This window comes from Strix uralensis, chromosome 7 (genome assembly GCF_047716275.1).
Source record: "Strix uralensis isolate ZFMK-TIS-50842 chromosome 7, bStrUra1, whole genome shotgun sequence".
Taxonomy (NCBI): domain Eukaryota; kingdom Metazoa; phylum Chordata; class Aves; order Strigiformes; family Strigidae; genus Strix; species Strix uralensis.
Genome location: NC_133978.1, coordinates 35,098,850 through 35,120,101, shown reverse-complemented (window position 1 = coordinate 35,120,101; position 21,252 = coordinate 35,098,850). Strand labels below are relative to the sequence as shown.

Below are 21,252 nucleotides of genomic sequence, written 5' to 3'. Positions count from 1 at the left end.
ATGGTAAAAGAAATTCTGTTAGGGTTATATTGTGATTTGGCGATTATCTCCATCATGTCGGTAGAAAAAGAAATGCAGAAAGAACTGCGTGATTATGAGCGATACATAGTATCCCAGCTATACCTGCATGTGACAGCACACACATTTCTTCTCCAAACATTAACCATATAAATGAGAGGTACAGTAATTTTGTATTTGGTTCTAAGTCACTAAGAGAGTATAGAAGAGTTAGTGCGGTAAAATACTATGAAGATAGAACTTCATATATTTACAACATGAACTACTTACACTCCCTGCTAACACAGTTGCAGTAAGTTTTTCATTAATTTACAGGCCAGAGCTTAAATACTACAATGAGTTATTGTGATTAGGTACTTCCTAAATCCCCATTGCATTGCTCCAATGATTTAAAAGGGTTTTGAGTTGTTTCAAACAGACAATTGATGATTGCACTAGAACCAAGGCAAAATTCATTTTTACTCCATGACTTTATTTGGACTGTGTGCTCTTTAAGATATTTTAGCTTGCATGTAATTTGTTGAATCTTACCATAGGCTGGAGATACTGTCAAATGGCTCTGAAAGTTCTGATGAGAAAGATGATGCAGTTCACTGTTCAGCCATACTGAGAATGTAGCCTCGTGCCTATATTGTATTAACATATTGGAACTATTTTCTTTGTTCACCTGCTTCTGTTTTAATTATAACTATATTTAAAGATACCCATCTCTTTTGAATCCTTTATTAAATGCCTGCTGCTGAAAAGTCCAAACTTACAATAAGATTAAGGTTAAAAAAGTTAGAATATAAAATCAACATTACTCTAAGATTACATCATTAATAACAGAGAACTGGAGTATTTATGTTAGTATCTTTTCCAGCTTCTGAAGTGATATATTTGTATGAATAAAATGGAAAGGGTCCATCTGTTACATTTCAATTAAGCTCTTCTGCCATAATTGACTTCCTCTGTTAGTGAGCAACACTATTATTATCACTATTAAAGATCTAAACATTTGTTGACTATTTTTGGCCATTTAGATTATCATAATTAAAATTTAACAATTTTTGTCTTTTTTTTTTTAATAGGTGTTAAAATCACATCAACTGTCCAAGTGTTAAAGCTTATTAGACAGGCTGGGGACAGAGTTTTAGTCTTTTATGAAAGGCCTGTTGGATATAATCAGCATGGTTCAGCACTGCAGGATGGATTTGGGCAACTGGAAGACACTGCTTTCTTGACACAGCCAGAAGATGACCAAGCTAGTTTATCAGCTGATGTTGATAACAGAGATTTTGATTCAGAATTTGAGGACTTAGCTTGTGAATCTCCTGACCAAAAAGAAGATCTGCCAACAACTCCGAGTCCCAAACGTTCAGTAGTAATACTTGCTGCTAAGCCACTCGGAACTATATCTCCAATTCTGAATCGAAAACTACATTTAGGAAGTTATCAGACAGCATCAAAAACGCAACAAAAAGATGGAGCTAAAGTGGCAATGCCCAAAACTGCTGAGGGTTCAGATGCATCACAGCAATCAGGTAAACAATCACAAGGATCCAGTACTAAGCCTCCTGTGCCACCTAGGCCACAAAGTAAGCCTATTTTACCTACTAATGAAACCCAAAATTTGTTAGAAACTGGAGGTGTACCTTCTGAAAAACCAGAGAGGCCACCTCCGCCTACAAATAATGGAGATAAATGTACAGAGAAGGTAGTGAAGAATAATGATCAAATAGAAGACCCAATGGTATCAAAAGTAATAACAGCGCCAAAACAAGATACATTAAAAGATGGACTTGCAGAAAACGCACGTAGTTACAAAGATAGTGGAGATGATCATCAGACATGGGAATCACCAGAAATTCCTTATAAAATCCGGCAAGGCCGATGGCCAAGGATGAGAACATCCTCCTGTCTGTTTGAAGTAGAAGGATACCATAAGTACCTTAATGTTGCACTGTGGTGCAGAGACCCTTTCAAAGCAGGTGGGTTTATCTGCTTAGGATATGCAAGCATAAAACTTGAAGAAATTGCTTTAGATTGTATAGCTACATCCTCAATGGAATATATTAGAACATTTAAACTGGATGCTCCCACACCTAAAGCAGCAGTCACTAGAACAGCATTGCGGAATTTGACAACCCATAAGGGATTCAATGAAAAGTTTTGTTATGGCGATGTAACTTTACACTTCAAATATTTAAAAGAAGGTGAAATAGATGATTCAAACTTTATCCTGGAGAAAGAAAGAGAATGTCACTTGGAAGAAGAAGCTCGTGCACTTCAGAAAGAGGATCCTTACTTGGGACAAACTGTTGTTACAGAGAATAAGCATAACTTTCAAGATACTCAGTTTCAGAATCCAACTTGGTGTGATTACTGCAAAAAAAAAGTATGGACTAAAGCAGCTTCACAGTGCATGCTCTGTGCTTATGTTTGCCATAAAAAATGTCAAGAAAAATGTCTAACTGAGACACCCTTTTGTGTAGGAGCTGAAAAGCGACTTGATCGAACTGTGGGAGGTTGTAGAGCAGAAGGACAGGAAGCTCCCCAAGTTGCATCCTCTCGTGTGGATTCAGAATCTAAATCTGTTAACAGAACTACAGGTTTGACCAGGCATATCATCAATACGAGCACCCGTTTGTTAAACCTTCGTCAAGTCCCCAAAGCTCGTCTTTCTGAACAAGGAACAGAGGTGGTAGAACCTTCGCCAAAGCACACACCAAACACTTCTGATAATGAAAGCAGTGATACTGAAATCAGTGGGCCAAGCAGTCCTTCAAAACGTGCAGCAGGTACTGGGATAAAGTTGGTCCGAAAGGAGGGTGGTCTAGATGACAGTGTCTTCATTGCTGTTAAAGAAATTGGACGTGATCTCTACAGAAGTTTACCCACAGAGGAGCGTTTTCAGAAATTAGAATTTATGTTGGATAAGCTGCAGAATGAAATAGACCAGGAGCTGGAAAATAATAATTCACTTGTTAAAGAAGAAAAAGAGACAACTGATGCAAGGAAAAAAGCCTTGATTTCTGCTGCGCTGGCTAAGTCAGGTGAAAGACTGCAGGCCCTTACACTGCTGATGATCCACTACAGAGCAGGCATTGAGGATATAGAGTCTTTGGAGAACATGTCACTAGAGCGGCAGTCCAAAAGAGTGACTAAAGAGTCAGAGGAACCCAACATAGCAGAAGAAATGGATAACGAAGATATCAGTCTGATGGAGGCTCCAACATTCAACATCGTATCAGAAGAACCAGTTGATCCACCTCAATCAGTAGACTGATAATTACATATTTAGCCTTTGAAGGAATGGACTAAAAGAATACTTTGCACTTAATTACAAACACACAAAGATTAAATTAAAACACTGGCATAATGTACATGTCCTGCTTATCAAGTTATTTGCCTGTGTAAGAGTACAGCTAATAATGGTTCTTCTCCAGCTACAGCACCATCATTTTGTTAAACTGGCTGGTTAAAACTACATTTTGGGGTTTATATTGGAAATTTATTTTTAATAACTTATTTTTATTTTTTCTAATTATGTAACCTTACCATTTCACATTAGTATGTGTGGTATCCTAATGTATTACTTCCCCCCCCCCCCCCCCCCCCCGCCTTTTTTTTTTTTTTTTGAGCTAGTGTTTTCAACAGGAAACGGGCAGGATTTTCAAAATGTTTAGTTTCCATTGTATGATGAAAAAATTTATAAGCTTGTTGCATGCCTAAGCTGATGACTGACACAGAAGTCACTGAGGGACCAGGCTTTAAAATGTCGATCACAGTTTTATTGTACGTCTTCTAGGTAGTTGTGTATTTTTTGCCAAACATACCATGAAAGCAAACAAAAGGTCTTTCATTTTGTCTGTTATTAATATTTACTAAAGATAATATTGCATATCATTTGTTTTTCATATTTTTGTTAAATACAAGAGCTCTTCATAGTTTGTAATTAATATGAAATATAGGAATGCTAGGCTAAAAAAAATCCTCCTTAGAACTTTGGGCTATTGCATCCTGATTAAATAATACTAGATACAAGTGCATACAAGTACCTCAGAATAATTTAATTGGGAATATTTGAGATAAGAGGCTGGTGCCTTCCAAAACAAAATTTTATGTTTAAGTGTTGTTGTATTATCTGATAACCTCATAAAGGAAAATTATTCTTCACAGGAGTTGGAGGTTTCATTGCATTCTATGAAAAAGCATGTGATGATGGTTTAAATAATTTAAAAGAAAATAAATTTCTGCAGACTATCCTTTCAGAAAACTTAAGGTACAAAATACTTTACAAAATAGCTAAATGTTCTCTCAACACTTTTGAATAATCATATAGTGGTAAGTTGCATTCAGCTTCTCAGACAGAAGAGACAGTCTGAAAAGAATCACCTTTGTCAGAAAGATGTCCTATAGTGTATATAACATGTTTTATTTGAGTCGAAATAGAGTCCAGTAGAGATGAGGAAGAATTTCAGCCAGCAGCTTCTGAAAAGAACTATCTGGTCTTGTACTATGTGTAAACTGTTGATCTTAGCATCACCGGGCTGAGGCCGTTGTTATTTATTTCCTGTAAACATGTCTTTGTTTCATCTTCTGTGTATAGAAATGCAGTATAAAATATCATCTTTACTTTAGGTACTGTGTTAGGTAATGGTATCATTATCACTGGTAGTAGAAAAAAAATGCCTTTGTGGAAGTGGAGTTGAATCTAAGATGGTGAAATAACTGATTTAAATTTTCAGGCAGTCTGTAATGTACCTCTCCATTAAATTTGCTTCTCAGTTTTTGTGATGGGAAAATTTAAGAAGCAATGGTTTTCACAGATGGAAAAGCATACTTGTACTTCTAAACAAAAAGGTTACTTCCACTCATGCAACTACTTGCACTTTTTTGTGAGTTCTGGGCAGTTGATACTTACTTAGTTGATGTATGGAAAACACTATCCATGCTAAAATAGGCATGTGACACTTCTGAAATTAAGCTTCAGCAAATAATCGCACAAAATTAGCTTCCCTTATTGACTAAAAGGTATTTAACCTATACTTGCTTGAGATGCATATTACGACTTCCCCACTCCATTTTCTCAGTGGCTTACTATTGGTGGTGATCTGCATTCAATCTCCATCAGTGTTTGCTCTTACGGACTACTGCAGAGGTTTTCAAATATATCCAAGTACTTCATTTAAACCCTGGTACACATGAAGGAGCTGTGAAAACAATGCAAATACTTATTTCAAAAACACATTCATGGTTTTAAATGGACTTGTGTAATACAGTGGGTAAGAAAAGCTGGATATAGTTTTCCTCGTATAGTACTGCTAAGGATGATTGTAAGAGATAAATTAAACGTAGTGCAATATTTTTAAATATACTGAATGGGAAAAGGGCAAAATAGTTGTATTTTAGTGATAAGAAGGAAAACCTAAATTCCTGTCTGGCATTAATTACAATAAACGGTGAATCTTGAGGGAGAATTGTAATACTACATTCCTGATGTAATCTTTGCTTCATGCTTGACTGTAAATAGCTGAAAATAAAGAATACCACAGAAAACAAGAATATCTTGACTTAATGATACCTGAATAGGTGGCAGCTGCACACATTTGCAGAAGATCTGCCTAATATGATTTTGTTGGCTATTATTTTATCATGAGAATAAGCTTTAATAAAATAGTTTTGCTAAATTATCAACTTCTTCTGTGTTAATATTTTTTAAACATTTGTATTGCAGTAGTTTATCATTTGAAGCCACTACTTAAAGGAAAGATCTTTGGGAGAAAACCACACATTTTGCATTAAATAAAACTACTGATTGCTGGATTAATTGGGCTTTTATGCATTCTTTCTATTTGCATATGCATTTATTTTTATGCTATACAGTTTAATAGTAGACATAAGCTTTTTCCAAAATGGTAGTTGTGTAGCTAGATAACCTTATATTATAATCTTATAAAATGTTAAGAATATTGTTTTTTTTTTTTTTTAAGACCTCCAAGCACTGCACAAATAGTAACTGAAGCAGTACTGGTGACAGTGACTACCACCAGAGTTACATCTTGCCCAAGAAAAAATTTTCTGACTTGCCCTGTCCTTCAGAAAAGGTTAATGGGTTAAACAAATCCTTTCTGTTTACTGGCTCATTTCTATCTGATCAGTTTTTCCTTGTAATTACTTATCCTTGTTTTTTTCCCTCAAATTTGAAATAAAACATGTACAGAAGTTTACAAGTACAGGGGAGGACTAAGCAGTGGGAGCAAGTGAATTAAGTGACTTCGTCATGCTTAGATTGATACAGATCAAAATACACGAAATATGAAAGAACCCAAATTATTCCAGGACAGAATAGGGATTTTTGTGTATTTTCTGTGACTAAAATTACTTCCTGTCAACAAAAATCCAAAATGTAGAACAACTGCCAAATATCTGGTTTGGGGGGAAGCGGTGACATAGAATCCCAACATGGGTGTCTGCATGACTCTTAATTCTGTCTTCCTCTGAGTTCTGGTGGAGCAGGAATGGAGCAAGAGCCTAGGGGAGCCAGACTGAGCTGTGTGGGTCTGCTGAGGACGCCATGGTACGATGCTGCTCTGTGAGGCCCCAGGAGAAACCGAGCTCCATCTTCAGAAGAGGAATGTGATCAGTTAATCTGTTCTTGGGCCTCCTTCTCATACTCATTTTGTGTTGCAGATTAATGTGAGCTCTTCCTTAATTTTGATGTGCTGAAAAGTACAGAACCAAGCCCTGAAGTAAGCCATTCTGTGTTCTTTTTAAAAATATATATATATATGTTGCTATGTTTGCATTACATTTATACTTGTGAATTTAGGCAATGTTAGTTAATCAGCTGGCAAATAAATGACTGTGTGATGATCTAGAATTCTAACATATGTTAGTTTCAAATTTAATTGGATTAACAATTTGATGTTGACCAAAAGAGCTCAGTGAAGCTAAGTGAAATAACTTCTCTTGGGGCAAAGTTTCAAGTATCCAAATGATCTAAAACATTGAAATCTGAACGCAATGTAAATAATCATTGATCTGCACAACTGTTACTCACTCAGTGGCAGTGAAGTACTCAACATATGACAGAATCTTGGTTTATGCTGTATTAACGTCTGTCACCAAACACCTCTCAGCTTTGAAGGAAGGATTTCCATCTGTTACATATTCAGAAGAATGCATTTGAAAATACACCACTACAAAAATCTGTAAGTGGATTTTTTGAATCAGCCATAGGACCTACTGCTTAGCCTTTCACACCATTTAAGGCTCTGATGCTGTTTTCTCAGAATCTTCACCCTTATTTAAGGAACATGCAGCAGTCTCCCTTGGTACTGCACATTTTGGCCTTACCTATTCCCCAAAAGGTAAATCTCAGACCAGCAGCCACATGACAGACTGATTTTAGAAGCTATCGTGGTTACTTAAACAAGTTACATATATTTATGACCTGGAGTGAAAATGTTTGTCCAGAGCTACAAATGGACTAGAAACGAGGGGTTGCTTTCCTATGACCTGAAATATTTGTTGACTTTTTTCCCCCCCCTAGTATACAGTAAAACACAATGCATAAGGCAAATCATGAGGGGGGTGGTTCTTTTTATTATTTTCACTTTGTTACAATAGATCATGAACTTCTTTCAGATAACTTTATTTTAATGTGGTCTGAATGCATAATTATTGACAAAGCAGTACTTGAAGTTTGATCCACTATATTTTTCATATTTTCTGACCATAGTATATGCGCTTTACAAAACTATATGTAAACATAATATCTATACTGTAGTACATAAAACATTTGCAATTACACGAAAGAAGGCACATAAAGATTTTGATTTTACAAATGAAAAGATACACCACAGTTGATAAGGACGCTGGGATTGTTTTAAAACGCTTTCTTTCAAAGACTTTTTTCTCAGTGCAGATAGGGACTGCCTAATACAGTGCTTTACCTGTAGTAGACTGTGTCCCCAAACATTAAGATTGGCAACAACCGGTCATTTTTTTTTCATCATTTTTAGCAAAGTTGATATTAACTGATTTTTAAAAAAAAAAATATATTGAATTTCTAGATGTTTATGTAAATGCATGTAAAATAGTTTTAACTGCTTAAATTATCAGCTTAGTGCCAGTACACGCTAAGACTAAATACTGTGCTACTCCAGCTTTTCTTAACCAGTCACTTAAGATGCATCTAAAATAAAGTTGAGATGTTAAAAGATGCAAAAGATAGACATATAAAAAATATCTTCATACTGTTCTTATTCCCTTTAAGGGAGAAGAACAATGCACATTCATACCTACGTGTTTACCCAGTGTTGTGTGTTTTGGGGGCTTCATATTGTACAACTGCTTAACCAGTTAAGATTTCATTAAATAGTACTGACTAACAACAGTACACTCCTCTGTTTAAAATACTGTTTTCCCCAACATTCCATGAGTGGTAGAGGGAGAGCACATTTTTTAAATCAGCAAAGATGCTGTGCCTTTTATTTTACTTATATATGACCTAAAGTTGATCAAAAAAGTGATAGCAATGTCCACACTCTGAATTCCAGCCTTCAGCTCCTCTCCATGTACTTACAAGGGTAGAATTTAAAAGGATGCAAATTGGATAGGTTTTCTTTGAGCTTTGCTTCCCGCCCCCCCCCCCCCCCCATTCCCATTAGATAAGACCCAAGCTGTTGTAAGTAACTCCTGACTCAAAACCAAATATGAAATATTGTATGTCAATGAGTTGACTAAAAAACAAAGTTAAAATTCACATGTTTGTACAGATTTATACTACACATTTAATAAAAAATATAGTGTAATATTCAATAAAATTAAATACACAAAATAAAGATTAACACTATACAAATCCTCTATAAAAGCTTTCCCTCCTCCTTATAAGGCAGTTAGCAGTCTGCTTTATAACTGTGGGTGATGAATAATATACCTTTGGATTTTTTTGACCATTTCACTATTAAATGTACAGTACAACTAAAACCTATTTCTGGATGAGATGTTTCACATGAAACACTGCATTTTGTACACCAAAATACATGATATGGCTTTTCATGTTATTCATCACTTTCATATTCTTCTTCATCATCACCTATGGGGTAGGACTGGATGTTGTTCTGGGTATACATTTTTGTTTTCACGGGACAGTTGTGATCCATGAGTATTGCCTAAAAGAAAACAGTGTGAATATTAGCATTTCTGCTTAGCATCAAGCTGAGGTCTGTGGCTGACCACCACACAGGCATCCCCCTGCATCTACCATCCAGGGATTCACCTCTCCTCCCTGAAAGCAGAGCCCAGACTGATTTCAATTAGAGCAAATCAAGTCAATAGGTCTGTGTGAGGTGGGATCTTGGCCCTAAAGACATCACCAGCAAATTTCTATTGCCTTACTGGAGCCAGTAGTTTCAGCCCATGTATTAAATTGAAATACATCTACCTGCTCTCCAGTTACAGTAATTTACCTCTCCTATGTTTAATCTCCATCTGTTAAAAGCTGGATGAATGAGCAAGAGGAGTCCTACTGCCTCAAGCTGAGTCTCCCTTACCAGCTTTTCTTTTCCCACCCCTTTCTGTGGAGCTCCAGAACAGCATAACTGGGCTTGTCTGAGAGTGGTGGCCCACATATTGTGACTTGGCACCCATGGCAAGCTAAAAGTGATTATCATAGTTAGGGGCCAGCTACAGTATTGCATTCTTTGGGATGAATTCTCCTAGGACAATTGGAGTCTGTACTTGGAGCAGTTGTGCAGCATATTTTATGTTGAATGTGATTAAGTTCGTTTTTTAATTAATCACCCAAAGACCACAAAGTAGGGACCATCCTTTTGACTCTTTTCAAACCTGAAAGAAATGGCACATCAGTTCACCGACACAAGCCAGTTTGGGAATAGGAGTCACTTTGCATGTGAAGGTACGCTGGGGGCAGGGGGCAGACACTGGGGGGTGTTTAAGCCATGGGGAGAGATCCTGTCCCTTCAGTGAAACCCTGTCAGTGATCAGGGACATACATGATAAACTTCCTATCTCTAGCAAACAACATCTGCTTTTTTTTTTTTTCTTCCCTTTCTGTTTCTCAGCCTTAGTGAATTTAAAAAAACAAACAAAAAAAAAATACCAGTGCAGTCTGCAAAGGTCATGACAAGGGATTAACTAGAATCTCTGGGATTCTGCAGTCCAAATATGTGCAAAACAAAAGGTCTCCAGCCTCATGTATGCCACTATTTTTGCAAGATTCATTTTTCCACCTTCTGTTCTGCTCATGCCAGTACAAAGTGTGAGCAGCATACGCAGCAGGTTCTGTCCTTACCTTGCAGAGATGTGGCACTGCATAGTCACAATGTGGCCATGCAAAATTACATTTTCTTTTCACCTGAATAGACAACTAGCAACTGCATTTTGGGCCCAAGTCAACCTTATTCAGTACAAGCAAGGATGGAGCACTGGGTGGGCTGGCCCTACAGCTGGTGACAGATGTTGCAGCAAAGATTGGTACTTGTTTTCCAGGATGTTCCCAGCCCTGGAATCAGAAAAGGGATTGTTCTGCCTCCTCACTGCATTGCCTTGTAATACCTTTGGGAGCTTCCGATCTTCTTGCTGAGCAGAGGAAAGCTAGTGAGCAAAGCAATGGGTCCCCTCCTGCAGTAAGAGGGCTTTTGAACCTGATCTAGTATAAATCTACAGGAACAGCAAGTCTTGCAACAGCAGAGTAGGGGAGCAGAAAAAGACATTATATGAAAGGGTAAACTGGGAAAGGAAGGGAGAGAGGAGAATGGTATAGGAGGGGAAATAAAGGAAAAGAACTACCAAAAGCAAAGCAGGAATCTTCTTTTTTTTTTTTTTTTTTGTGACAGGCTAAGTGAACAGTGAGCAATAGAAGTGAAGGAGTGAAATGTTCCTGCAAGGCACGTTTGTGGGTGTCCTGGGGCAGAACTCGTGGAATAAGCAAGGGAACCTCTCACTTCAGCTCTTGTGGGAACTAGACTTTTACATTTATTCAGAGAGCAAATGTGAACATCAGTGGGGAAAAGGTCTGTTAAAGGCTGTTTATCACAGTGTCACTTTTGACTTAGGTCTCTTAACCCCTAATTTTAGGGATGTATCACAACATGTTCATCTGCTTTGAGACTCATCCGAGATACCCCTTGTGGGCAGCAGGGACTGGGCAAGATGCTGATGTGGCCAAGCATCATTCTTCTGACACACCATACAGCAGCTGGGGAGCACTGACTGCTTTAGAAAATTAAGTCATTGACAAAGTTATATTTAAAAAAAGAGGATAAAACCCACAGTACAGATAGGATAAAAGCAGCCATTAATTTGTAAGGGCAGGTGATCTGTATGGAGGAAGGAAGAGGAAAAAATATGATGTAAAATATACTGTAGAGGGCCATGGGAAAAAACAGGTTGAGGGACACAAAGGAATAAAACAAAATTGGTCAATACAGTTCTGGCACTTCAGGGAAAACATGACTTTTATACTGACTTCACCACAGCATATGCTGTTGCAGATGAATATCTGCTGGATCCTTTTTTGTGATAATCAAATTTGTGACTTTGTAACATGTAACTAATAAAAAGCTTTTCTTTATATATCTTGGACATAAAAAGAATGGAGAGTTCATTCCAAAGATGATGCATGAGGATGCAATAAACCGTGCTGGTCTCATTTTGGGGAAGTTAGAGGCAAAGATGCAGAAATAAGTTATCATTTGTTTCACTGGGAAAAAAAAAAAAAAAAGAAAAAGAAAGAAACCACGTTATGCTTACCATTTTTTCCTCTTTGGCAGGTGGACTTCGAAGGAAAAAGCACAGGGGAGCGAAGAGGATATCCACAATCCCTATAATTGTCATGAGCCACGGAAATCCAATGGCCTTTGCAATGGCACCACCAGCAGAGGGACCTTGTATAAACAGAAGGTCACTCAGACACAACATTTGCAGCAGTCACTTTAAACAACAGTAATTTTACATACAAAACTCCTGCTTTACAAATTGATTTGAGGAATGTAAAGACATGTTTGTAATTATAACATAAACCTTTCCTGGCTCCATGCTCCACATTCATTGAACAAATTAGAGATGCTCCTAGGGGCATCTGTATTATGCACTCAAGGAGGCAGGGTGTTAGTGGGGAGTCCCCTCACAGACTATTAGGAACACAGCAGCTGTGGTGTAAGTTTTAAGTGTTCCAAGGCCTCTTTCCTAGGGATACCCTATTTGCTCAGTCCCTGACACCTTCAAACCTCTTACAGCTAATGAAGCTTCAGAGGAGGGGAACAGATGCCAAAACACAATTCCCTCTGCTTTGATTTCTTGTAGAAAATAAAAACCCTGCTCATAAAGCCTGCAAATGCCACTGGGATTCACACCTGGCATCGTAGCATATTCTCTTGTCTTAACTGTGCATTACAGGCAGGAACAGGCCGGACTTACCTATGGCGAAACCCATGCAAAAGGCAACATCAGCTATTGCGTACACGCTGCCATAGACTGATACATGACGCAGATCTACGAGGTAGCCCATAATTGGCATCATGGAGGAGTCCACCATTCCTGGTGGTGAGGGAGGGAAACACATTTCAGGAAAACTACTATAGGCCTAAAAGACTGCATTAGCCTCCAGTCAACCAAAATTATTATGGTGGATTTAACATGTCTTTTGAGCCACACTTTCATTGCTACCAAGAAACAGCACAAGACAGCCGACACAGCTGCTGAGATACTGGGATTTGTAGTTGTGCCTGTAACTTCTTTCCTAACTACACATCCCTCATGTGAAGACGACCCAGAACATTTGCTGACCAGCCAAGCACTAAAAACCAAGCCCTAGTCCCCACTCCAGCCTGACTGTGTGGTCTGGCATAAGCAAATTTTATACATATTACTTAAAGAAGAATATATGCCTATGGGCTCCAGAATTCCTATTTAATGAAAAAAAAATTTAAGCCTGTTTTTTCTTTTTTCTATGAAAATGTCTATATAAATTCTTTTCCACAACAGGGAAGACTGTGGGGTTTGAGTACTGCATGGCTCTATTTCTGAAAACAATGTATACATTCATGGATGGTTTAAAAGATCTGTTTAGGTGGACAGAGCAATTCTGGACAGACTTCAGGATCCAGCTTGTCTAACAGCAGCCTGGTTGAAACTGTCTGAGCACCACCCTTTAATCCTTCTTGCTACCTACCAGTCCGGGCCACAGCTCAGGCTTCACTACTGTCAGATCAGAATGGCAACAAAACTAACTTTCCATGTAACCTCATACAAAATCATTTTTACATCACCAACAGACTGTAAGAAGTTATTGTAATTTTTCTTACCAATGGCAAATCCAACTCCAAAATTTGGTGCTATGAGCCCATAAATGTTTTTAGCAAACGGTACCTATAAAGGAAATTTCAGGCAGTTAATTATGTCACACTGCACATACTAATGAGATTAGTTTTCTTTTTCCAAGATAAATTCTCGAAGTAGTTATGGCATGCTTTGTACAGATGCGAGAGTTAAGAGCTTGATCCTTGTTTTGGGCTACTGTTTCAGACAACAGCGCCATTAAACCACTGACACACTATTAGGAGCAAGAATAAAGAGCCAAGGACAGCTCAAAAAAAAAAAAAAAAAAAAAAAAAGGATCATCCTCCTCCTTTCAGAGCCAGCCCTCCTTCAAAATAATTGAAGCATTGAAATTTGAAAGCACTCAAAACTCTGATCTGGAACCTATTAACTACACATTGTTTAATAATATATCATAAAGCAGAAACTTCAGCAAAATCTCATGGGGAAAAGCACATATTTGAAGATGAACTCACGAACATTTAGATGGTTTGAAAGATACATGATCTTTTACTTACACATAAAATACTTATTCCCACGATTAGCATGCCGAGTAAAGCACAAAGCCACCTATCAAAGAAGAAACATCACTCAGAGATCTGTGATACTGAGATGTTAGGGCTGATCTTGAATGTTTCAGAGTCATGTCTGAAGAGCCAAGTTACACAACCAAAGTAGCAACGTGTTCAAAAAAGCTATTTTGCTACTGTAGAACAAACTTTAATAATTTCCACTATCAATAAACTGCCCTGTGAAACACTGGAAATGGTACATGAACAGACTAGAAGATTATTATTATTTTTAAATTAAGCATACCTTCCCATTTTGTGCGCAAGTATCCCAAAAAGATTAGTCCCAATGAGATAAGAGATACTAGCTGGAAGAAAAGCAACGCCTGAAAAACACGAATGAGATGTTTTATCAGCAATGATTTTAGTGAAGTGTTAGAAGAAACTAATAAATTCCAGACACTGCAATTTTGATTTGAACGCATCTAATAGAGTCTTTGTGCATATCCCCCCCCCCCCAAAAAAAAATCAAATATCCGGTTTGTTGCAGCCTTCTCATGAAATCTAAGGACATCATCTATGAAATGCAGGAGTGATGCGACGCCTTTGAAAAGAGTTTTTCAGCAACAGCTACAAGAATGGGTATGGGAGAGGGGAACAACAAAGAGCAAAAAGTTTATATCTAACTACAGTAAGCATTGGGATAGGTCAAGGAAAGCAACTCTTTTGCAGTTGTGTGGCTCATGGAGCATATGCTGAGCACATGCAGGAAGGCCAAGACGGTCGGGGTGGGCGAATCCCTCCCCAGAGGAGCGGGCAGCAGGACTGCTGCTGTGGCTTTGCAAGTCATGGTCCCCCTCAAGCCTGTGAATGCTGTGAAGCCTCGTGTTAGGGTGAGTTTGTAATGCTGCAATATGGTCCTTGGGCAAGTAACTGAAGTCAAGCATGTATCAACAATGTAAAGGTGAAAAACCTTGAAAACATGGTTTTGAAATTATTTAGCCAATATATTTACAGTAAAAGTTAATTTAGAAAAAAATCAGTTATTGGTTTAAATTTATAAAAAGCTAATTATCTGTAATGACTTGCAGATGAGGGCACCCAAGTAAATTCCCTCTGACTCTGATGGGAGGGTATGCAGACTCTCCCGTCTCTCCCACATCCACTTGGAAAAACATACTGTTGGGACCAGCAATTTTTTCTAGTCTTGAGGTTTCCCCAGCAGCAGCTGTATCTGGAGTAGATGCTGGCTGCATGGTGGCCAGAAATATCTCTGGTTTAAAAGCCAATTACAGTCTGTACTTGAGGATTCATCCTCTCCCTACATGTAAGGACCCAGTCAGAGGGGAAATATCAAAGGAAGAAATGGTAATGGAGAGCACAGTGTGCCATTGCCTCCACTGCCTGCAGAGCACCAGGGAGAACGATGCAGGCGTGTGAGAGAGCAGGGACTGCCCCTGAGGAGAAGACATTGTACAAAAAATATCTGAGAGGCAGAGGAATGGGGTGGCTGTGCCGAATGTTGGATCCTTCTGTAATGGCACTGAATGGTTCATGTGTCTTGGAAGAAATAACACACAGTATTTTTCTGTTGTTCCTGTTAAATTTTGTGTCTTTTTAAGAAAAACAAAACTGGGAAACCTGACAAAACTGGAAAAGTCTGACAAATTAGCACATGCCATGGCAAGCCTTCCATTTGGTCACTCTTAAATCAGGTAATTCAGATTTAGAAAGTAGCCGTGACATTACAGTACACAATCAAACCATTTCCTTTAAGTGTATGTGCTCCTCATCTTTCACCAAGGCAACATAGATTTTCTCATTTCCTGCCTATCCATCTTCCTTCCTATCTCTCTGATATTCATAAGAAAAAAAATTGAGAGGTAATTTTTAGCAGAGCAATATCCTGTGATTAAAATCCTTGTGAGTTACAATGGTGATACTGGGGAAATATTTTCACCTGTGTATCCACAACTACTTTTGTACTGCTTGGAATTATCCTTTTATACCAAATGGTCACATACAGCAGACCTTGACAACTGTAAAAAAAAAAAAAAAAATACTGCAAAGGCTTGCTAAATAAGACTTGCAGGTTGGCATGTAAGCTGTGGTATACTGAAGCAGAACCATAATTTTCTAAATAAGCTTTATGCACAGTAACATTAATCGATCAAATCAAGGTTCTTTATACCTTCTTCAGATCATGCTTCAAACAGCTGGATCTCCAAATTGCATAAGATAATAATTTGCTTAAAACCCTGCAGTTCAAGATATAATTTAAGAGGCTTAAAAACTTTAATTAATGCTGTCAAATCAGACAAAGTGTAATGGAGTCAATTACTTATATCATTAAGGGGTAAAATTAGTCTCAATTTAAAATGGATATTTTCCTTCTAGGAACCTCTATTCAACTAAGAGATTTCTAAATCTCATTTCCGTTGCACCAGTAGTGAGGGAGGTAGATAAGCAATCTTTGTTTTAACTCTCGAGGTTTAAAATATCTAAGTTTCTGTGTTAATGTTGCTATATCACAGCCTAGGAGTCATAACCATGTTCAACAGTACTGCAGCACATTAAGGACTGCTACCTATGGCCACCCTAGATCTGAGTTGCATTAATTAGAACTAAGGTTTGTGCTTTCTATATGGTGTAGGGACACCTACATTAACATAAGAGTAGGCCTATTAGATGCTAACTGAACATAATTTTCATGAAGGATTTTTCTTTTTCTTTCAACTGCCATATATTGATATTAAAAAAATACCCTCATGAAATGTCACAGCACAGAACACATTAACTTTATCAAACAGATACATGTTGTGTTTTTAATGGTAACTCTTTCCTACAAACTTTTAAAAAGGTAAACATCAGTCAGATCGATACAGAGGATCAGCACTATGTGTTGTGGCACACGAAGGCCGGGACAAGCACAGTGCCATGGCTGCCTCCATCTATTTCTCCTTGCAATGTGAGTGTTGCCCCTTACTGAAGCCTCTATTGCAATAACATCAATCCACTATCTATTTTTCTTACGAACTGATGTTTGCAATTTTGAAGGTGTAACACTGACCACTGAAAGACAAAGAAAGACTGACCAAAGAAAGTCAAAAAAAATTACCACCCAGAAGCGTGTAAGGAAACCATCATTAACAGGACCAGAACTGAGACAGTCATTAGACAAAATATAAAAAATATGCAAATAATATACTGTACTTTACCAAGTTGCCATTTTTTTGAACACATGGTCTCCATCATCCAGATGGGTAATGCTGGTTCAAGCATAGCAATCGCCATGTTTGCAAAGCAGATTGATCCTTAAAGAAAGAAGAGGAAGAAAAAAAAGTAGCAATTATTTCTTTTGACTATGAACAAAAAGCCATGCAAAGAATGGATGTTTTTACAAAAAACATCGCTTTTTTACAGTCCTATTTGTCATGCATCAGATGTTGATTAAATAGAACAGAATGTAAAAATCACTGAAGAGTAACTTTCTGTATATTTCTATTCTCCTAGAAATTCTGCAATAAAGGTTAAGCTATTTTCATAATATGAAAGTCTGCAGTGAGCTTGATGACATTTGGAAAGTTCATGAGGTCTGACTGTTGTACAAATGATTAGCTAAAGCTACAATCTTTTGGTCTTTATCTAGTCTCCTGGGGCAAAGATGGAGCCGTGTTGTATAAGAGGCACAGGCTCTGACCCTATGCCTCCATCATCTGAGAATGACTACAACGAGATGTGGAGGTCTTGATCCTAAAAATACCATGAGACAATCACAGAGATGTCTATCCTCTACAAAAGGGAATTCTGTGTAGAGATCCTATAGCTAGCAGCCAGTAAGTCCATGCAGCAAAGCATGGATCTGGCTGAGCCTGCCCAGCCCTATGAATTTCAAATGCTTCCAAATCTCTTTTGAATTCTGGACCTTCAGTCTCCCAGGCGCAAAGGATAACAAGCGGTGGAAGTGCTGATTCAGTCTTGCCTGCTGGCTCAGCTCTGCCCTGTGCCACCACCTGCAGATCAAGACTCCAGTGGCTTTGTGTCAAGTTCATCTATCCTCAGTAGTGCACTTCAGCTTTAGTGCGGGGATTACTAAACGCTATTGTATTTCTTCGGATTTAACATGCCTTTCCCACTTACTGAAGAGAACCCAAGGCAGTCAAAGCCTAATGCAGGGCAACAGGACAAGTCCCCTCTGCTAATCCCTTGCAAAATTTCTTTCAAGGGAGTTTGGAAGTCACTAGAAGTGACAACCTCAAACTCATATTCCCACTTTTCTTCCTAATATTTATAATCTCTGAAATTTAGGAAAATATTCTAGGCCCTTATAGTCATTTACCATCCAAATTTTACTTTTTTTTTTTTTCTTTTTTTTAAAAAAAGCAAGCTTAATTTGTCTGAGGTCAGAGAAATGTTATTTCTCCTGGAACAAGCTCCTCATCATACAGTTCAAAACAAAATGAGCACTGATGTCATTCTTTGCTCAAACCTGTCAGAATATATTAGACTGTGTATCCACAATTCGTAAAATGAACTTCCAGGCTAGCTGGCTCACTCCCTTCCTGGGGCAAGTAGCAACACTTCAGCACCGCTTTACCTTACAGACAAAAGGTTAGATCGAAAGCTAACCTTTCCACTCTGCTGCAAGCTCCCACTAGCATAGTGTCTGTGAGAAGCCCCAGTTAAAACACCTCAGGGCTGCCCTCTTCCGAGCCAAAATCAGCCACGCTCAAGCAGATTCCTTGATGCTGGAAAAACATTTCAGGCCACAAAAAGTGCAGGGCCGTTCTAACAGAGATGGCTTAAATGGCAAAGGTCTTACTCAACTCGTGAACTTTATGAAGAAATGAGAAACAGGTGTGCACACACATGTTTGTTGCCTCTATTTCTCATTAGGTCAGGAAGCATCACCAGAGCTTATTAAAGTAGTCAGGTATATGGTGACAAAGGTACTTCAGATCTCGAGGATGTGCCCCAAAAGAAAAGTGAGAGCCTGAGCTGGTACTCTGCAAAATCAGGGCAAAGTCCTATAAAGACTGTGCTACCTTAGCAAAGCTTTCCCAAAAGAAGATAAAAATATTTTATTCCTCTGTCTTGCATGGAGCTGACCTCTCTTTAGAGGGCTATCTCTCAAAGGCATAAATCCCACATTGTTTCTTTTTAAAATTAGATTAAACACCCTGTGTTGGCCAGAAGGTGTGAAATTGCAACCTTCCAGCTGGATCCTATCTCCGCAGCTGAAAACCCACTTGGCCTTTGGCAGAGTGCCCTAGACATCACCGGTATTTTTCCGTGCAAAAGCAGGTACCCAATGAAAAGCTGTCACACACCTTCTCAGGAACCTATGTGCTCATGATGACCTCTGTCTTAACTCTGATTTTTGGATCTGATATTTTAAACTAACTTGTCTGTCAATGCAACTTTGTCACCCGGTAGTACCTAAAGTTTCTTTAATCCCTGTCAGTGAGGTCTGGCTGTGAAAATGCCACTGACTTCATTCACTGAGCTCCTATGAGCAGTGACAAAAAATGTCAGTAATGTGTCTTTTGCCTGGGTCAGTGAGTACTGATGGCACTGACTTCGAAGCTTCACCTCTGACGCAACCCACTTAAGAAATGAGAGCAAATACAGACTCCGGCTCCTTTCTCCTGCAGAGGTTTTCATGTGAGCTTGCCATATCATCTGTTTCCATCTCTCTGATGCCCACATCTTTGTGACCTGCCCACCATGACCGCTCCCCACGGAGCACCCTGCAAAAGCCATTACTAGCACCAAAGGTGACCAGGCAGCAAGCCTGGCCACAGGGACTGCGCTATACAGTGAGTAAGAGCACTGGCCTCCTGCCTGTTGTGACAGTCACCGTTATTAACTCACAGACAACATGGGTTATCAAGGGAAAAAGTCAGACTTTCAGAAAGAAGAGAGAGGAGCACCATGTCTGAGTTCAAGACATCTTGTGTTAAAAAGAGTAATATTGTGCTATAGATGAGCCAAATTGGTCAGAAAGTGCTTGTACTTTGTGAATGCAAACAATTATGACTCAAGTGTATGACGCATGCTCAGGAGATTGAACCTGAATTTATACATGAAATTAGGGTACCTAAATCAAGAGTGCAAAAACCACTTAAACTGCTAGTCCATTTGCAGCACACCTAAGATGTCCTCGGTTTTCACTTGTGGTTAACAAGGCAGCCCACTAGAGATGCAGTCAGTTTTTTAATGAGGTAGTTAGCTGCCTTAAAAGCCATTCAAAACCCCTGATCTCCCTGAGCAGTGCAAAGCCAGTGGGACTTTTTAACCTTCCCCTCTCTAATCATTGTATCTGAACATCATACACAGTGCGGGACATTTACATTCACAGCATCCTTGTGAAGCAGAAGACATTATCCTGGCTTAGATACGGAGAAACGTGGCATGATGCCTTGGCTGATTGCCCCAAGGTGTCAGCGCATGGAGCCAACTCTACCGTTCCAACCAACCGCTTTCCCACCCTGCCTTGTTAGTATCAGAATCAGAAGTTCCCACCTCAGAAAACAAAGCAAGGAAAATACCAAACTCCTTGGGGTAAGGGAGAACAAATGAAACTTTCAGACCCTTTTCGCTGTAAAAAGCAACAACTTCACAACTGAAGCAATTAACATTTAAAGAGTATATTCCTGAGGCATCAAGAAATCTGCATTTGGACTGATGTGCACTGGTAGGCGATAAAGAAAATGCTTAATTTCTAGTTGACATTTGTCATTCAGCTCTGAAAAAAACAAATTTAGTCTGCAAGGGAAATAAAGCATAGGGAGAAGAGGCTGAGGTTAGAGAACATCAACATCATCCCTACTGTCACAGTGCTAGGCAGTCTCTGGCCTGGGAGGCAGAGACCCTGGGTGCTGTACCTCACCCTGCCGGTAACCCACGGCAGGGACTTTCTCAGATCCTGGGCACTGATGCGTGGTGGGAGCAGGACAGGTCACCCAGAGCAGTTGTGAAGAGCAGGAGGGATCGGAACAGAGAACGTCTTTATGTTTCTACCCCTCTGTACATCCTCCCTTTCCCTCCCTCCTGTCATGCCCAGCCGCTGCGGATCAACGATGGGAAAGGGGAAACAGGAGGCACTGGCAGTGCCTGCAAGCACGTGCAGGGAAGCAAGAGGCAAAAAGAGCCAAGGCAGTAAAGGTAAGGTCTCTCCAGCACATAGTGTCCTGATTCCAGGCTATCCAGTCCCAAATCTTCTCACTACTTTGCTGCCCTGAGACTGTTTGTGCAGCCCTGATTTAGAGAGCCCCAAAACATCAGCTGAAACAGCTTCAGAGAAGAGAATAGCTGCAGAAATTGAATGCCATGCAAATGTGTTAGAAAATGGGAACAAGGTCCACCCCTGCTCTTAGCAGGCATGGGACATAGT

The 21,252-nt window shown here is 39.0% G+C and overlaps 2 protein-coding genes across 2 annotated transcripts in view; one reads left to right on the top strand and one right to left on the bottom strand.

Moving 5' to 3' along the window:
* PDZD8 (PDZ domain containing 8) overlaps positions 1 to 5,693 on the top strand; it is a 62,131-nt gene extending 56,438 nt beyond the window's left edge. The window contains exon 5 of the mRNA XM_074875384.1: positions 1,089 to 5,693. Coding sequence (XP_074731485.1) covers positions 1,089 to 3,286 — 2,198 coding nt within the window. The 3' untranslated portion in view covers positions 3,287 to 5,693. The remainder of the gene's footprint in view (positions 1 to 1,088) is intronic.
* A 2,973-nt stretch (positions 5,694 to 8,666) lies between these two features.
* Positions 8,667 to 21,252, bottom strand: part of SLC18A2 (solute carrier family 18 member A2) — a 29,647-nt gene continuing 17,061 nt past the window's right edge. The window contains exons 10-16 of the mRNA XM_074875383.1: positions 17,075 to 17,170; positions 14,164 to 14,242; positions 13,866 to 13,917; positions 13,335 to 13,398; positions 12,448 to 12,567; positions 11,782 to 11,915; positions 8,667 to 9,179 (exon numbers count right to left, since the gene is read on the bottom strand). Of these exons, the coding sequence (XP_074731484.1) occupies positions 9,069 to 9,179; positions 11,782 to 11,915; positions 12,448 to 12,567; positions 13,335 to 13,398; positions 13,866 to 13,917; positions 14,164 to 14,242; positions 17,075 to 17,170 (656 nt within the window). The 3' untranslated portion in view covers positions 8,667 to 9,068. The remainder of the gene's footprint in view (positions 9,180 to 11,781; positions 11,916 to 12,447; positions 12,568 to 13,334; positions 13,399 to 13,865; positions 13,918 to 14,163; positions 14,243 to 17,074; positions 17,171 to 21,252) is intronic.